Source organism: Grammomys surdaster, unplaced genomic scaffold (genome assembly GCF_004785775.1).
Source record: "Grammomys surdaster isolate TR1022 unplaced genomic scaffold, NIH_TR_1.0 373, whole genome shotgun sequence".
NCBI lineage: Eukaryota > Metazoa > Chordata > Mammalia > Rodentia > Muridae > Grammomys > Grammomys surdaster.
In genome coordinates, this window is record NW_021604792.1 from 5,044,746 (window position 1) to 5,059,808 (window position 15,063).

The following is a 15,063-nucleotide window of genomic DNA, read 5'->3' on the forward strand; positions in this document are numbered from 1 at the left end:
CCCCACACACTGATATGACACCCCCATCCTCCCCACACACTGATATGGCACCCCCATCCTCCCCACACACTGATATGGCACCTCCATCCTCCTCATATGCAGACATGACACCCCCATCCTCCCCACACACTGATATGACACCCCCATCCTCCCCACACACTGATATGACACCCCCATCCTCCCCACACACTGATATGGCACCTCCATCCTCCTCATATGCAGACATGACACCCCCATCCTCCCCACACACTGATATGGCACCCCCATCCTCCCCACACACTGATATGACACCCCTAACCTCCTCATATGTAGACATGACACCCCCATCCTCCCCACACACTGATATGACACCCCCATCCTCCCCACACACTGATATGGCACCCCCATCCTCCCCACACACTGATATGACACCCCCATCCTCCTCATATGTAGACACGACACCCTCTCTCCTCCTCACACACAGACAGGCACATTAAAAACATCCAATCGTTAAGTTTGACATTTCTCCTAGTACTAATCTTTGTTTAAGAACTTGATCCATTTTCTGTGTGGAGGCCTTTTGTTTGCATATCTGCATGAACACTATGTGCGTGCCTTGGTACCCAAGAAGGCCAGAGGAGGGCATCAGATCGCCTGAGACAGGGTTAGAAATGATGTGGACAGCTTTCTGGGTATTGGGAATCAAACCTGGGTCCTCAGGAGGAGCAGCCAGCTCTGAGAGCTGTCTCTCCAGCCCTTGCTGTCTAACCTTCTATTAAAATGATCACATACACCATTTTTTTCTCCTCTGCATATTCTTAAGCTGCCATCTTATCTAATGCCCCCCTCCTGCATGCATCATTTCTAGTACCGACAACTTCATTCTATTCCTATCAAACCATTTTCCACACTGCAATCAATATTCATGGATGCCACACTCTTCCAGAAGCCCCCCCCCCAAAAAAAAAGGGTAATGATAATGATAGATTCCGTTTCCGGGGCACTAACTCATAGTTTTCAAGGACTCTCATCCCCCTTGCCATCTTCTCAAAGAGAAGGGCATACTACAATAGTTATGACATTCATAGCTACTTACTTAATGGCAAGGCTGCAGATTTAATCTGTAAGGTATGTGAAAGGGGATACCTTATATGTTTCTACGTGCCTGCAGGACTTGAGAAAATCACAAGCACCAATTATTTCTTGAATGAATAGAGTACAATGTGAGGCCTGAGTCTCTCTCTCTACTTCATTATAAACAAGTGCTATTTACTTAAAATCCATTAAAAGGATTTAATAAACTACAACAACTGTATACAAATATAATCTAGTTATACAGCACATATTTATTAAATATATGTACATAAGATATGGCAAGTTTTGACTATAATTATAATTATCTATAACAATAAGGGTATATAATTTAGCTTCAATTTTCATACTCTGCAAAGCTTTTCCATTTGATGCCAACTTATATTACGGGCAATCTAAAAAGACAAATGATCATTTTACTGTCATTCATGGTATCCCCGAAATTAGGCACCGCCAGAGTTCTTACATATGTACTTAAGCCTGGCCATGGCTCTTACGTAAATACTTCCTAATGAACAGTGTAGAAACACCGCACGTGCCACTCACATTCATTACTAATAGCTAGAAATTAGTGTTTAATCACAAACCAAATGCAATTTCAAATGGACTTCAATAGTTTATATATAGTTATATAAATATAATCAAATAAAGACTCCAAAATAAAAACATTTTAAGGATAAACATATTATCTCAAAAAGAGAATGCTATACCAATCAATGATTATGGGAAGTATTAATCTTACATACAAAACACTGAATAGCAAAGCGAATCTGAAACAGACTGATAAATGGCTACTCAAACAGCTGTCAGCTAGGTCACTCTACAGTATAGTATACTCTAGAGTACAGCATCATCAACTGTTTACAGATGAAATCATCTGAAATGTGCAAATTTAAGGGACAAGTACTCACACCATTAAACACTCTTTCAAGCTTTGTTTAGAGGCCATGGTCTTCTAGTAAAGTTTTGTATTTACTTAAATTCAATGTAAATGAATTAAATGAATTAAAAACAATGCCAACTTTGTTTCAAAATTTCAGTTATCCTGTGCAAAATTACATAAAATAAAGTCTATTATAAATCATCTGACATCAAAAATACTGAAGTTTTGGGAAGTCAGAGGGAAAACTGAAGCTTAGCTGGCTCGACCTCTGACCTGATTAAAAGGACAGATCTTTCTTAGGAACACAAGCATTAACAATGTTCCTGTGGCCAGGTGAGGTGGCACGTGCCTTTCTCCCAGCATGGCAAAGGCAGGCGGACCTCTCTGAGACCAGCCTGGTCCAGGCTAGCCAGGACAGAGGTGTGCAATTTCAAATAGCAGTTGCAACCAAATTCATCTTAAATTTTGAAGTAAAATACAACAATTAGATAATATGTCTTATGGAATATGACAGAAAAGAGAAAATAACAAGGAGTCAAACAGTTTATAAAAAACAAAAAAAGCTCAGCTTCAGAAGCTGTTGCATGATGAATGCATGGAGGGTTCTGACTGGGTAGAGAAGATAGACCGGGGTTGCTGTTGTTGTTATTGTTATTGTTTTGGTTTTGTCTGTGTAGTTCTGGCTGTCCTAGAACTCGCTCTTAAGACCAGGTCAGCTGTGAACTCAGAGATCCCCCTGCCTCTGCCCCAAGTCCTGGAATTAATGGCATGCACTGTAACCACAGCCTGGCAATATATTGTTTTAGATATTCTCTTACAATAAGCCTCTAAAATTGGATCATTAAAATGTGTTTATTCAATTGTCCTGGTCCACCTATCATAAAAACAAATAAAAATCATGTATAACGCTAGCTACAAAGACTATAAAAAACTCATCAAAATAAATTACTAAAATAGCAAACAGAAATGCTGTTCTCAATTACAACACAGGAGGGAAAGCGGGACATGAGGAAGGAGAAGTGGGGGCAGAGGGGAGACGTGTCTAAGGGGCATGGAGACAGTAAATCAGGAAGAGCTCTGCATCTTAGGGTACAGGAAGGCAATTAACCACTTGCCAGAATCATCTCTGATATAAAGAAAAAAACAGCGGTAAAGTCCCAACACAAGAAAATGCTTGTTTGAGGTACATAAAGAGTTCAATGCGCCGGGCGGTGGTGGCGCACGCCTTTAATCCCAGCACTTGGGAGGCAGAGGCAGGCGGATTTCTGAGTTCAAGGCCAGCCTGGTCTACAGAGTGAGTTCCAGGACAGCCAGGGCTCCACAGAGAAACCCTGTCTCAAACAAACAAACAAACAAACAAACAAACAAACAAAAAAGAGTTCAATGCTCTGAATTGATTATTAAATGTTGTATACATGGATCAAGTTAATTGTGACAGATCCCATAGAGTTGTACAAATACACCTCAATAAGAAAGAACACTAAATAAACCCCTCTCACACTCCACTTTAATAGGATCATTAGGTATTCAGAAAATTATTAAAAATAATCAAGCAAATTGTTTACCCCATTTTCCCAATGACATTAGGAGGAGCTTAATGAGTGAAAGGGTCTTTAGTGTGTTGTGTTACAAAGCAAACCAACTTACCAATTCGTGGGGTGGCAGAGCTACTCTGTTCTGCAGAAGATGAAGTGCTAAATGATGCGGGGATTGGGATTTTCATCTGTAGTGGGCCTCGACTGCTCGACGAGCTATAGAGTCCTGATGGGCCTACTGTGGGCAGAGAAGTCCTCGTGGCTTGCACAATAGAATGTGCAGTTGGAACGGCCTGCACAGCAAGTGTTGTTCCCAAAGGTGCAGCAGGGGCTGAAGAGTTCCTCTGAATACTAGGACTGGGCACTGATGGAATGTTTGGTTTCGTGGGGTTTGGCAAGGGTGGCAAGGAGACCGGATTTTTGGTAAGACCACTCACTGTAGGTTGGCTTTGCACACTTATGAATTCCACATTGCCAGATGGTTGATTGGTCACTAAAGTCCCTGGATGGCTTTGCAGGAGCTGAGGCTGAGAGGTTACTGCCACAGGCACATGAAGAATCACGGGCAAGGGCTGCAACGAGATCGTAGGCTGTGGGTTCCCACTAGGCACCTGAGTGGTGGCGACTACTGTGGCTGTGCTGGGCGCAGGAAGAAGAGGTGCTGCCGGCAGGGAACCTGAGGTTGCTGAGGTCTGCAGCTTCGGCTGACTACTGACAACTGCTGTAGACGTGGCATGACTGGCTGAAGACGCTACAGAGAAAAAACACAAGTCAGTCTAAACAACTACCTTAACTGACAAGCAAAAAATAGGACACGAATTCAATGTACACAGAAAAGCCACCACAAAAAAATTCCCAGGTTTAAGTTTGAAAGTCTGAAATGGTTATAAGTACTTTTACTTGTTTTGGTTTTCCAAGGCAGGGTTTCTTTATGTAGCCCTGTCTGTTATCTTGAAACTCACTCTGGAGACCAGGCTGGCCTCGAACTCAGAGATCCACCTGCCTCTGCCTCCTGAATGTGAAGATTATAGGCACATGAAACCACTGCCCCAGCTTAGAAGTACTTTTATGTATATATTTGGTGTCTTGTGAAATGTCACATGATTTAATGTTAATTCGAAAGCTCTCTTAATATCAAAACAGCTTTTGAAATTACCATATTCACTTAAGAGGAACTGAAAAAATAAAAAATACCAAAAACTAAATAAAACTATACAGGTATTTTTAAAACCTCATTTTCAACATTATAAATGCCTGAAAATGTCAACATCTAACTTAGGGAGGACATCTAGACAGAGGTGGCCATCAGTGAGTACAGTGTGATCACTGAGGTCTACCATCTGAACCGTAGGAAACCTGACAGTTTCCCCAAGGTCCTTGAAAAGAACTGACTAGGAGAGAATCCCTATAACCCTTACTTGGCACTGAAAAAGCACCGAGTGCACAGTAGAGATGAATTAAGAAATGGAGCAGATACCTAAGAGGGACAAGAATGCGTGCTGACTACCAAGATTTAGTCTCATTGGAACCATAAGCTAATTTACTGCTCAGATATCAAGTCGTTCTAAAACCACAGGCACACCAGATGATTCTCAGCGACTGCAGAGAGACCTGTACTTTCCTGAGACCCCTGCATGGAGTTTGCAACGTCACTTGAAGTTTGCACTATGACAGGTCCATATCTGAAGACACCATGTATTCATTCCCAGTGATGCATAAAGCAGGCAGTAGAGAACCCTACACACAGTATGTCTTTTCCTATGCGATCACCTAACCCTTAACATGTTATGTTTTAAGAAATGTGTCACTACATAATGCCAATGCTGCATGATCACAAGGTTGTACAAATCTAACTGGAATGCATCAACCATTCCATGGGTCGTGGGATGGTCAATAAGGAATATATGCACCCACTACAAGTATAAAATAGCACATCAGCTTACAGTAAACTAGTGATAAATATAATAAAGCGTAATACACTTGTAGTTGGGTATCCTGCGTCATTCTATTTGCTGCAGTCGGTATAGCTCACAGTGCTACAGGTCTATTCCCATGAACAGAACATACACACGAGTAACACGCTGAGCTACAACAGTAAAAGAGCTAAGACCTCACTCAGCAGCTGACAGAGAACTTCTTGGCTCCATCATGCTCTCACCAGGTAACTGTTTCATGTGCACTCAGAACTCACTGAAATGTCATTATGGGGCACAGGATTGAACACGTATCCTTACAGTAAAGTTTAATCTAGAAACTAAGCATAGCAAAAAAAGTATATCATAATAAAATAGAATAATTATCACACTATGATAAAAGATGAATCATTTGTGGAGTGCCCCATGTAATATGTGTAGTCCATGGGAACAAACTATGGAAAATGATCTCTGGGTAAGGGGACACAAATCCAAGGTGGTGTCGAAGGCCCAAATGCTCGTCACACTGAACTCCTAAATAACAAATGCTCACTATCGTACTTAACAAAAAGTAAATTTCACTGTAAAATTTCCATAAAGAAGTAACAAAAATTATCATTTTTATTATGCCCCATCTTCCAGTAAAAGCATAGACTGGCTTTGAACTTATGATCTACATGCCATAGTCTGCTGAGTTCTGAAATTACAGGTCTGCACTACCATGCCCCGCGGGACCTATTTTCTTCAAAAACAAAAATGACTTAGAAAAACAATGAGAAAATCATATCAATATGATTTCTGACTCAGTTCTGCATTAACCCCACAGAAACTACCAAGGGAGAATGCCCAGCTGTCTAAAAGGGCCAGACTGTTTCTGTCTGCTTGTGGGAGACTACCTTTCTTTTTTTTTTTTTTTAATTTTTATTCATTTATTATATATGAATACACTGTTGCTGTCTTCAGACACACCAGAAGAGGGCATCAGATCTCATTACAGATGGTTGTGAGCCACCATGTGGTTGCTGGGATTTGAACTCAGGACCTCTGGAAGTGCAGTCAGTGCTCTTAACCACTGAGCCATCTCTCCAGCCCCTGAGACTACCTTTCTTTCATGTATAAAGTCAGTAGACTGAAGGGATTAAGAGCAGATATAGACATAAGAATTCAGCCAGTTTGCCAGGTAGTGGTGGTACACGCCTATAATCTACCACTTGGGAAGCAGAAACAGGAAGATCTCTAAGTTTCAGCCTAGCCTGGTCTTCAAAGTGAGTGCCAAGCCAATACGGAAAAACCCTGTCTCAAAAACAAACAAAAAAACAAAAAAGCCAGCCATCTTTTAGCTGTATAACATCAAATATGATTTTCAAAAAATATGTAAAAGGCAACATCTCCCTGTTTTCACGATAATCACGTATTTTCATGTGTGTATGTCCATGTGTGCTCATGTGTGCATGCATGTCCATGTGTGCTCATGTGTGCTCATGTGTGCATGCATGTCCATGTGTGCATGCACACGTGGAGAGCAGAGCACAGCTCCAGTGTCATTTCTCTGGTGCCAATGACTTTTTTCTTTAATCACTGGCAGATTCACACACAGTCTTCCGTATCTTAGTCACAGTCACCCCCTGTCTGCCTTTTATTTTTCTTCTATGTTGAGACAGGCCCTCCCAATGGTCTGGAACTCACCATGTAGGCTGGCTGGCCAGAGCCTGCTGACTGACCTCTCTAGCGCTGGGACTGCAGGTGTGGTCCACCATGCGGGCTGCCTTTACTTATCTGTTCATTTGTTTTATGTGTATTCCCAAAATGGAACTCAGGTCTCTATCTTTCACTAATCATTTTTAAATTTGAAAATTAAAGCTATTTTCTATTTTTAAAAAACTGCTCCTTGTGTGCATACTGCAAGCTTATTATAATTTATTTTGGTATGTTTTTCGTTTCTTAGACAAGGTGTCACTATGTAGAAGCTGTCCTAGAACTCTCTACGTAGACCAGGCTGGCCTTGAACTCACAGAGATCTATCTGCCTGCCTCTAGGCTTATTATTAATTGTTTTTTTTTTTTTGGCTTTTAAATGAGTTTAATTCAAAGTGGTACAGAATTCAGAATACAATGAAGATGGAACAAGGCTCTAGTGGGATTCTAGACTAGGTTCACTTTAAATTCACAGCTGAAGTAGGAATTGCTGAACACTAAAGACAACGAGCCATTGCATTGTTCACTTTATTCATTGTTTTTTTTTTACAAAAGTTTATTACAATGTACAACAACAGGCTCCAGGATAACACTTCATCCTAGCTATTAGGTGGCAAAGATGTTATGGCAGGGAATCCAGATGGTTACATAGGGATGGAGGAGGAGGGTCACGTCACCTCCGATGTGAGGAACAGCTTACTTTTTGCCAGATTTCTTAATTCCACCTGTGGCCAGGGGGCCCTTCCCCGCGGCCTTGGCTTTTAGCTCCTTGAGTTTCTTCTGTTCCTCCTTTTGTTTCTGCTTGAAAGCTTTATCTTCCTCGTCCATCTCCTTGGCCTGCTTCTTGGGCTGTTTCAGGGGCTTCTTTTTGCCACCTTCCCGGCCCGACATGGCGCCTCCAGCCCCTTCACCAGACCCTCTATTATTAATTTTAAGTGAACAAAAAGTCCTTAAATTTTTATTTTAACTTAATTGGTTATACCAATTAGTTTAACTCAAAAATCCTCTGGACTTCTTAGCAATTGCACAGGACTGTGAGGACCTAAACCTGAGAAGTCTGAGAAGCACTGTACTAGGAACTTGAACATCTATATGTACATGCTTACTTATTTATAATGCTGAAATTTTTTTTTTGAAATATACTTGTATTTATACCAAAGTGCCCTGTTTTCTAACCCATTTCTAAACACAAAAGAATATAAGAGAACCAAAGATATTAGGGTCCAAGAAAATGTATGTTGGTATTAAAAACAACAACAACATTACCTGTATTCACAGGAGTTTGAAAGGATGATGGTGGACCCTCGCTAACATTTCTTTTGGACTCCAGCAGCTGTCGCACTGTGCCTGCATTTCTATAAAAAAAGATACATGGACAGTCAATGCCTATGTCATCCTAGGAGAGACCCACCAAAGGACAGGAAAAATAGTGGCCCATGGTGTGAAAAGGGTGATGGCATTTGTGGTTTGTGTCCTATACTTGAAGACAAGGTTGGTGCACAGGCCACTCCATGTGCGATAGCTAGCACTGCACAGGAGTCCTGTTTATGTTAGAACATCGTCAGTATGTTACCTGAAGACTAAATACAGGCACAGGCACATTCTTATCACTGATTAAGCAATTCTTAATTGCTAAAAGTTACTAATGACATGCTCATAAAGGAATACATAGGGTTTGGGGGAGGGGTGAGTCCTATATATTTAATAACTAACACTGCAAGAGTAAAGAAAAAAGAAAGTCAGATTCTCTGGACACCTCTCCACCCAACTTTATCAGACCTTAGAATCCTAAACCATACAGGTAAGCTTCATGTCTCCCACCCATCTTCCCTGCTCACTGAGTCCACTGGGCCAGGCCAAGCTACCCTAAGCAGCCTGCTAGTCCAGGCGGAGCTCCAGTCTCCCAAACACATCTCTACCCACCTTCATCCGACCTGAGGCTCAGGAACCATATAGTCCAAGGATACCCATCAGAGGCCTGCTACACCAGGACCATCGAAGTTAACCCTCCTCCCAATACCTACTACTACAGGAAAATCCAGGGACCAAAGCCATCCATCCAGATGGATAAAGGCCCTCGAAAGAACACAATCAACAAAAGCCAGAAAACTATGACACCTTCAGAGCAGAGCTACTATACCACAGCAAACTCTGGCTATCCTAACACAAGAAGTGCCCAAGAAACCCTTAAACCCAGGATTTAAATAACCAGGGTAGAAATGGTAGAGGCCTTTAAAGAAGAAATGACTACAGGAAAATACAATCCAACAGTAGAAGATTTTAAAGAGGAAATCAATTCCTTAAAGATAGGGGGGTGGAGGAAATAAATAAAACTATGCAAGATGTGAAAGTGAAACTAGAAGCAATAAAGACAACACAAATTGAGGGAATCTGAGAGATGGAAAACCTAGGGAAGAGAACAGGAACAACAGACACAGCATCCCCAACAGAATATAGGCGATGGAAGAGAGAATCTCAGGTGTAGAAGATACTATAGAAGAAATTGAGACATCAGTAAAAGAAAACGTTAAATCTAAAAAATTCCTGGACCAAGGAGCCTGAGGAAGAGAGAGCCTGGTGACAGGATGTTGGTATTAGATGTGCACATTCCACACCAGTGCAACAGCCTGCCAGCCAAATTTAAAAAACTCCTGGTGCCATGAAAAAACCAGCAATCTCTGCATTGGAAACCTCTGCACCAAGGAGAGCTATGACTGTCTCAAGACTCTGGCTGGTGATGTCCACATCGTGAGAGTAGACTTTGATGAGAATCTGAATTCCCTGGAACAGAAGGTTGTGACTGTAGGGCAGCTCAACATCGGTCTGATCCACGGGCACCAAGTCATCCTGTGGGGAGACCTGGCTGGCTTAGCCCAGCTGCAGAGGCAGTTTGACGTGGACATTCTTACCTCAGGACACACGCACAAATTTGAAGCATTTGAGCATGAAAATAAATTCTACATTAACCCAGGTTTTGACACTGGGGCCTATAATGCCTTGGAAACAAATATTATTCCATCATTTGTGCTGATGGACATCCAGGCTTCTACCAGGGTCACTTATCAGCTAACTGGAGATGACGTGAAAGTAGAACGAACTGAGTATAAAAAGTGGTAAAGCCAGGCCCATCTCCACCACTTTGGTTTTTTTTTTCTTATTTCCTTGTTCAAATCAAATAATTAAATACTTAAGAGGCATAAATAAATAAATAAATAAATAAATAAATAAATAAATAAATTCCTGACACAAAACATCCAATGTGGGATACCAATAAAAGACCTAACTTAAGAACAGGAATAGAAGGTGAAGAGGCCCAGCTCCAAGGTCCAGAAAATATTCTCAACAAAAATCATAGAAGAAAAATTTCGCAACCTAAACAAAGAGATACCTATAAACATATAAGGAGCTTACATAACATCAACTAGACTGGACTAGAAAAGAAAATTCTCTTCTGCCACATAATAATCAAAACACAAAATCTACAGAACAAAGAATATTAAAAGCTGCAAGGGTAAAAGGCCAGGTAACATACAAAGGCAGATTTATCAGAATTATACCCAACTTCTTAATAGAAACTCTAAGTTAGAAGGGCCTGGACAAATGTCTTGTAACCTCTTTAAAAAAAAAAAAGAAAAAAAGAAAAAAAAAAACCAACAACAACAACAACAAATGCCAACCTAGACTACTATACCCAGCAAAACTCTCAATTACCATAGATGGAGAAAACAAGATATTTAAGACAAATCCAGTATCTATCCAGAAATCAAGTCCCACAGAAAATACTAGAAGAAAAATTACAACCCAAGGAAGATAACTATATCCAAGAAAACACAGGACATATGTAAATCTGTACTAGCAAAAACAAGGGAATCACATACAAATACCCACATATTAACACCACCAACATCAAAATAACAGGAAATGACAATCACTGGTCATTAATATCTCTCAACATCAATGGACTCAATTCCCCAATAAAGATGCACAGGCTAACAGAGTGGATGTGGAAATAGAAGCCATCATCCTGCTGCATACAAGGAACATACCTCAGCAATAAAGATAGACATTACCCCGAGTAAAGGGCTGGAAAAATTTTTTTCCAGGCAAATGGACCCAAGAAGGAAGCTGCGGTAGCCATTATAATATCTAATAAAATAGACTTTCAGCCAAAATTAATCAAAAGACACAAGGAAAAACACTTCATACTCATCAAAGGAAAATCTATGAACATACATTTGTAACAGAAACATTGCTAACGCTTAATTACACATTTGAACCCCACACATTAATATTGGGAGACTTCAACACCCAACTTGCACCAATTGACAGATTATCCAGACAAAAACAGAGAAATAATGAAACAGACATTTTCAATTAAATGGACCTACCAGACATCTATAGAATATTTCACCCAAACACAAAATAATATACCTCTTCTCAACACCCCATGGATCCTTCTCCAAAATTGACCATATACTCAGTCACAAAGCAAGCCTCAAGACGCAAGAGAACTGAAATAATGCCTTGTATCTTATCAGACCTCCATGGATTAAAGTTGAACTTCAACAACAGCAGAAACACCAGAAAGCCTACACATTCATGGAAAATGAACAATTCTCTACTCAATGATCACTGAGTCAGAAAAGAAATAAAGAAATAAAGAAATAAATGAAGATTTTTTAGAATTCAATGAAAATGAAGGCACAATATTCCCATATCCCATACTCTGGGGAAAACAAGAAGCAAGCAAGCCAAATAGGAGTAGAAGGCAGAAAATAATCAAAAACAGGGCTGAAATCAATCAATTACAAACAAAGAAAATAACACAGAGAATTGATAAAACCACGAGCTGGTTCTTTGAGAAAAATCAACAAGATAGACAAGTCCTTAGCTGAACTGATCGAGACAGACAATATCCAAATAAACAAAATCAGAAGTAAAAAGGGAGACATAACAATAGACACTGACGAAACTGAAAGAATCATTAGGTCTTACTTCTAAATCCTATACTCCATAAAATCAGAAAATCTTAACAAAATAGACAATTCTTTAGACAGATAACACATACCAAAATCAAGATCAGGTAAACTATTTAAACAGCCCTATAGCCCCTAAAGAAATAAATAAAGCCATCTTTAAAAGTCTCTCAACCAAAAAAGCCCAGGGACAGATGGTTTTAGTGGAGAATTCTACCAGACTTTCAAAGACAAGCTAATACCAATACTCCTCAAACTATTCCACAAAATAGAAACAGAAGGAACACTGCCAAACTCATTCTATGAATACATAGTCACCCTGATACCTAAACCACACAAAGCCTCAACAAAGAAAGAGAACTTCAGACTGATTTCTCTTATGAACACTGATGTAAAAAAAATATTCAAAAAATACTTACAAACTAAAATCAAAAAACACATCAAAAACATCATCCATAATGATCAAGTAAGCTTCATCCCTGGGATGCAGGGGTGGTTCAATATAAGAAAATGCATCAACATAATTCACTATATGAACAAACGCGAAGAGAAATAAAAAATTCACATGAACATCTCATTAGATGCTGAAAAAGCGTTTGACAAAAGCCAACACCTCTTCATATTAAAAGTCTTAGAGAGATGAGGGGTACAAGGTACATATCTAAACATAATCAAAGCAATATACAGCAAGCCTATCATCAACATCAAACTAAATGGAGGGAAACTTAAAAGCAATTCCACTCAAGTCAGGGACAAGAGAAGGATGCCCACTCTTTCCCCATCTATTCAATATAGTACTTGAAGTATTAGCTAAAGCAGTAAGACAACTACAGGAGATCAAGGGGATACACATTGGAAAGAAAGAAGTCAAAGTCTCATGATTTGCTGATGATATGATAGTATCCATAACCAAAGGCAAAACTTCTACCAGAAAACTCCTACAGCTGATCAACACTTTCAGTAAAGTGACTGGATACAAAATTAACTCAAAGAAAACAGTAGCACTCCTTTATACAAATGATGAATGGGCAGAGAAAGTTATTAAGGAAACAACACACTTTACTATAGCCACAAATAATATAAAATATTTTGGATTAACTATAACCAAACAAGTCAAAGATCTGTATGACAAAAACTTCAAGTTCTTAAAGAAAAAAATTGAGAAAGGTATCAGAAGATGGAAAGATCTCTCATTCCTTTTTTTTTTTTTTTTTGATTTTCGAGACAGGGTTTCTCTGTGTAGCTCTGGCTGTCCTGGAACTCACTCTGTAGACCAGGCTGGCCTCAAATTCAGAAATCCACCTGACTCTGCCTCCCAAGTGCTAGGATTAAAGGCGTGTGCCACCACTGCCCGGCAAGATCTCTCATTCTTATAGATAGGTAGGATTAACATAGTGAAAATGGCCATCGTACCAAAAGCAATCTACAGATTCAATGCAATTCCAACACAATTTTTTATAGACCTAGAAAGAACAATATTCAACTTCATATGGAAAAACAAAAAACCCAAGATAGCCAAGACAATCCTGAACAATAAAAGAACTTCAGGAGGAATCTCCACCCCCAACCTCAAGCTGTAGAGCAATAGTGATAAAAACTACATGGTATCAGTACAGAAACAGAAATGCTGATCAATGGTATTGAATTGAAGACAAATAAACCCACACACCTATGGACATTTGATTTTTGAGAAAGAAGCCAAAATCCATGCAATGGAAAAAGAACTCATCTTCAAAAACTGGTACTAAACTAACTGGATGTCTACATGTAGAAGAATACAAATACATCCATAGTTATCACCCTGAACAAAATTCAAGTCCAAGTGGATCAAGGAACTCAACATAAAACCAGATACGCTAACTCTCGTAGAAGGGAAGATGGGATATAGCCTTGAACACAGGAGATGATTTCCTGAACAGAACACCAATGGCTCAGGCTCTAAGACACACAATTGATAAATGGGACCTCATCAAACTGTAAAGTTTCTGTAAGGCATAGAACACTGTCAATAATGGCAGCCTACAGATTGGGCAAAAAAATTATCACCAACCCTACATCTGACAGAAGGCTAATATCCAAAATGTATAAAGAAATCAAGAACATACACTGGCTGGACCTAGGCCTCTCTGCACATATGTAGAAGGTGTACAGCTTGGTCTTCATGTGAGTCCAGAACAACTGAAGGGGAGGAGGGCCAGCTATTCCAAAAGCTGTTACCTGTATATCAGCTATGTTCTACTAGGTGGGATGCCTTGTCTAGCCACAGTGGGAGAGGATGCACCTAGCCTCACAGAGACTTGAAGCACCAAGGGGCAGGGTGATACCCAGAGGAAGCCACCCATTATTGGAGAAAGAGAGGGGAAAAGGGTTATGGAGAGAGTGATTATGAGGGGGGAAGTGAGCAGGATGTAGAGTGAATTTTAAAAAACAAACAAACAAAATGCAAAAAGCCTGAAAATAAATAAATAACTTTCTTTTTAAAAAGTTTTAAAAGTCTTAACAAAAATAAGCAAAACAAATTCACAAAAACAATACATACTTTAAGGGAGAAGTAAAAAACCCACAATTAGGTGACCTAATATATGTTCAATACCCAATATACCATTAACTGCAGCATAGGTACCTACAATTATATGCCAAGATTAACCTTGCTTTCTATCATAAGCAATAGATAAAGAGGACACAGGTCTCACCTGTAGGACACATTATTATTGCTGTTGACATCACTGGCAGGCTTTCCTGGTGATATGGGTGGGTTTGGAGGGATCTGGAAGGGGGAAATAAGGACGTAAATAATAAATTCCAATATATAGGAATTGTTTAAAAAACGCCTTCAAGGCTTTCTCATTTCTCGATCTGTTATTTAACTAATACAATAGAAAACACTGCAAGATCAGACAACATCACTTTGTCTTTTCCTATCTTTTGTTGAAATTTTTTCTTCCTAAGCCTAAAAATGTCTCCTTTCGTTAATCTCCAGCTGGTGACTTC

General features: G+C 39.7%; 2 protein-coding genes and 1 pseudogene across 2 annotated transcripts in view; 1 reads left to right on the forward strand and 2 right to left on the reverse strand.

Annotated features, from left to right (window-relative positions):
* The window catches only part of Atf7ip (activating transcription factor 7 interacting protein), a 93,242-nt gene that overhangs the window by 20,382 nt on the left and 57,797 nt on the right, over positions 1-15,063 (reverse strand). The window contains exons 7-9 of the mRNA XM_028781043.1: positions 14,766-14,839; positions 8,363-8,451; positions 3,602-4,240 (exon numbers count right to left, since the gene is read on the reverse strand). Coding sequence (XP_028636876.1) covers positions 3,602-4,240; positions 8,363-8,451; positions 14,766-14,839 — 802 coding nt within the window. The remainder of the gene's footprint in view (positions 1-3,601; positions 4,241-8,362; positions 8,452-14,765; positions 14,840-15,063) is intronic.
* Positions 7,635-8,011, reverse strand: LOC114632506 (annotated as a pseudogene).
* Positions 9,682-10,176, forward strand: LOC114632505 (vacuolar protein sorting-associated protein 29-like). Its single transcript, XM_028781045.1, is given in 3 exon segments — positions 9,682-9,770; positions 9,772-9,869; positions 10,106-10,176. Coding segments are annotated over 3 exon segments (258 nt in total).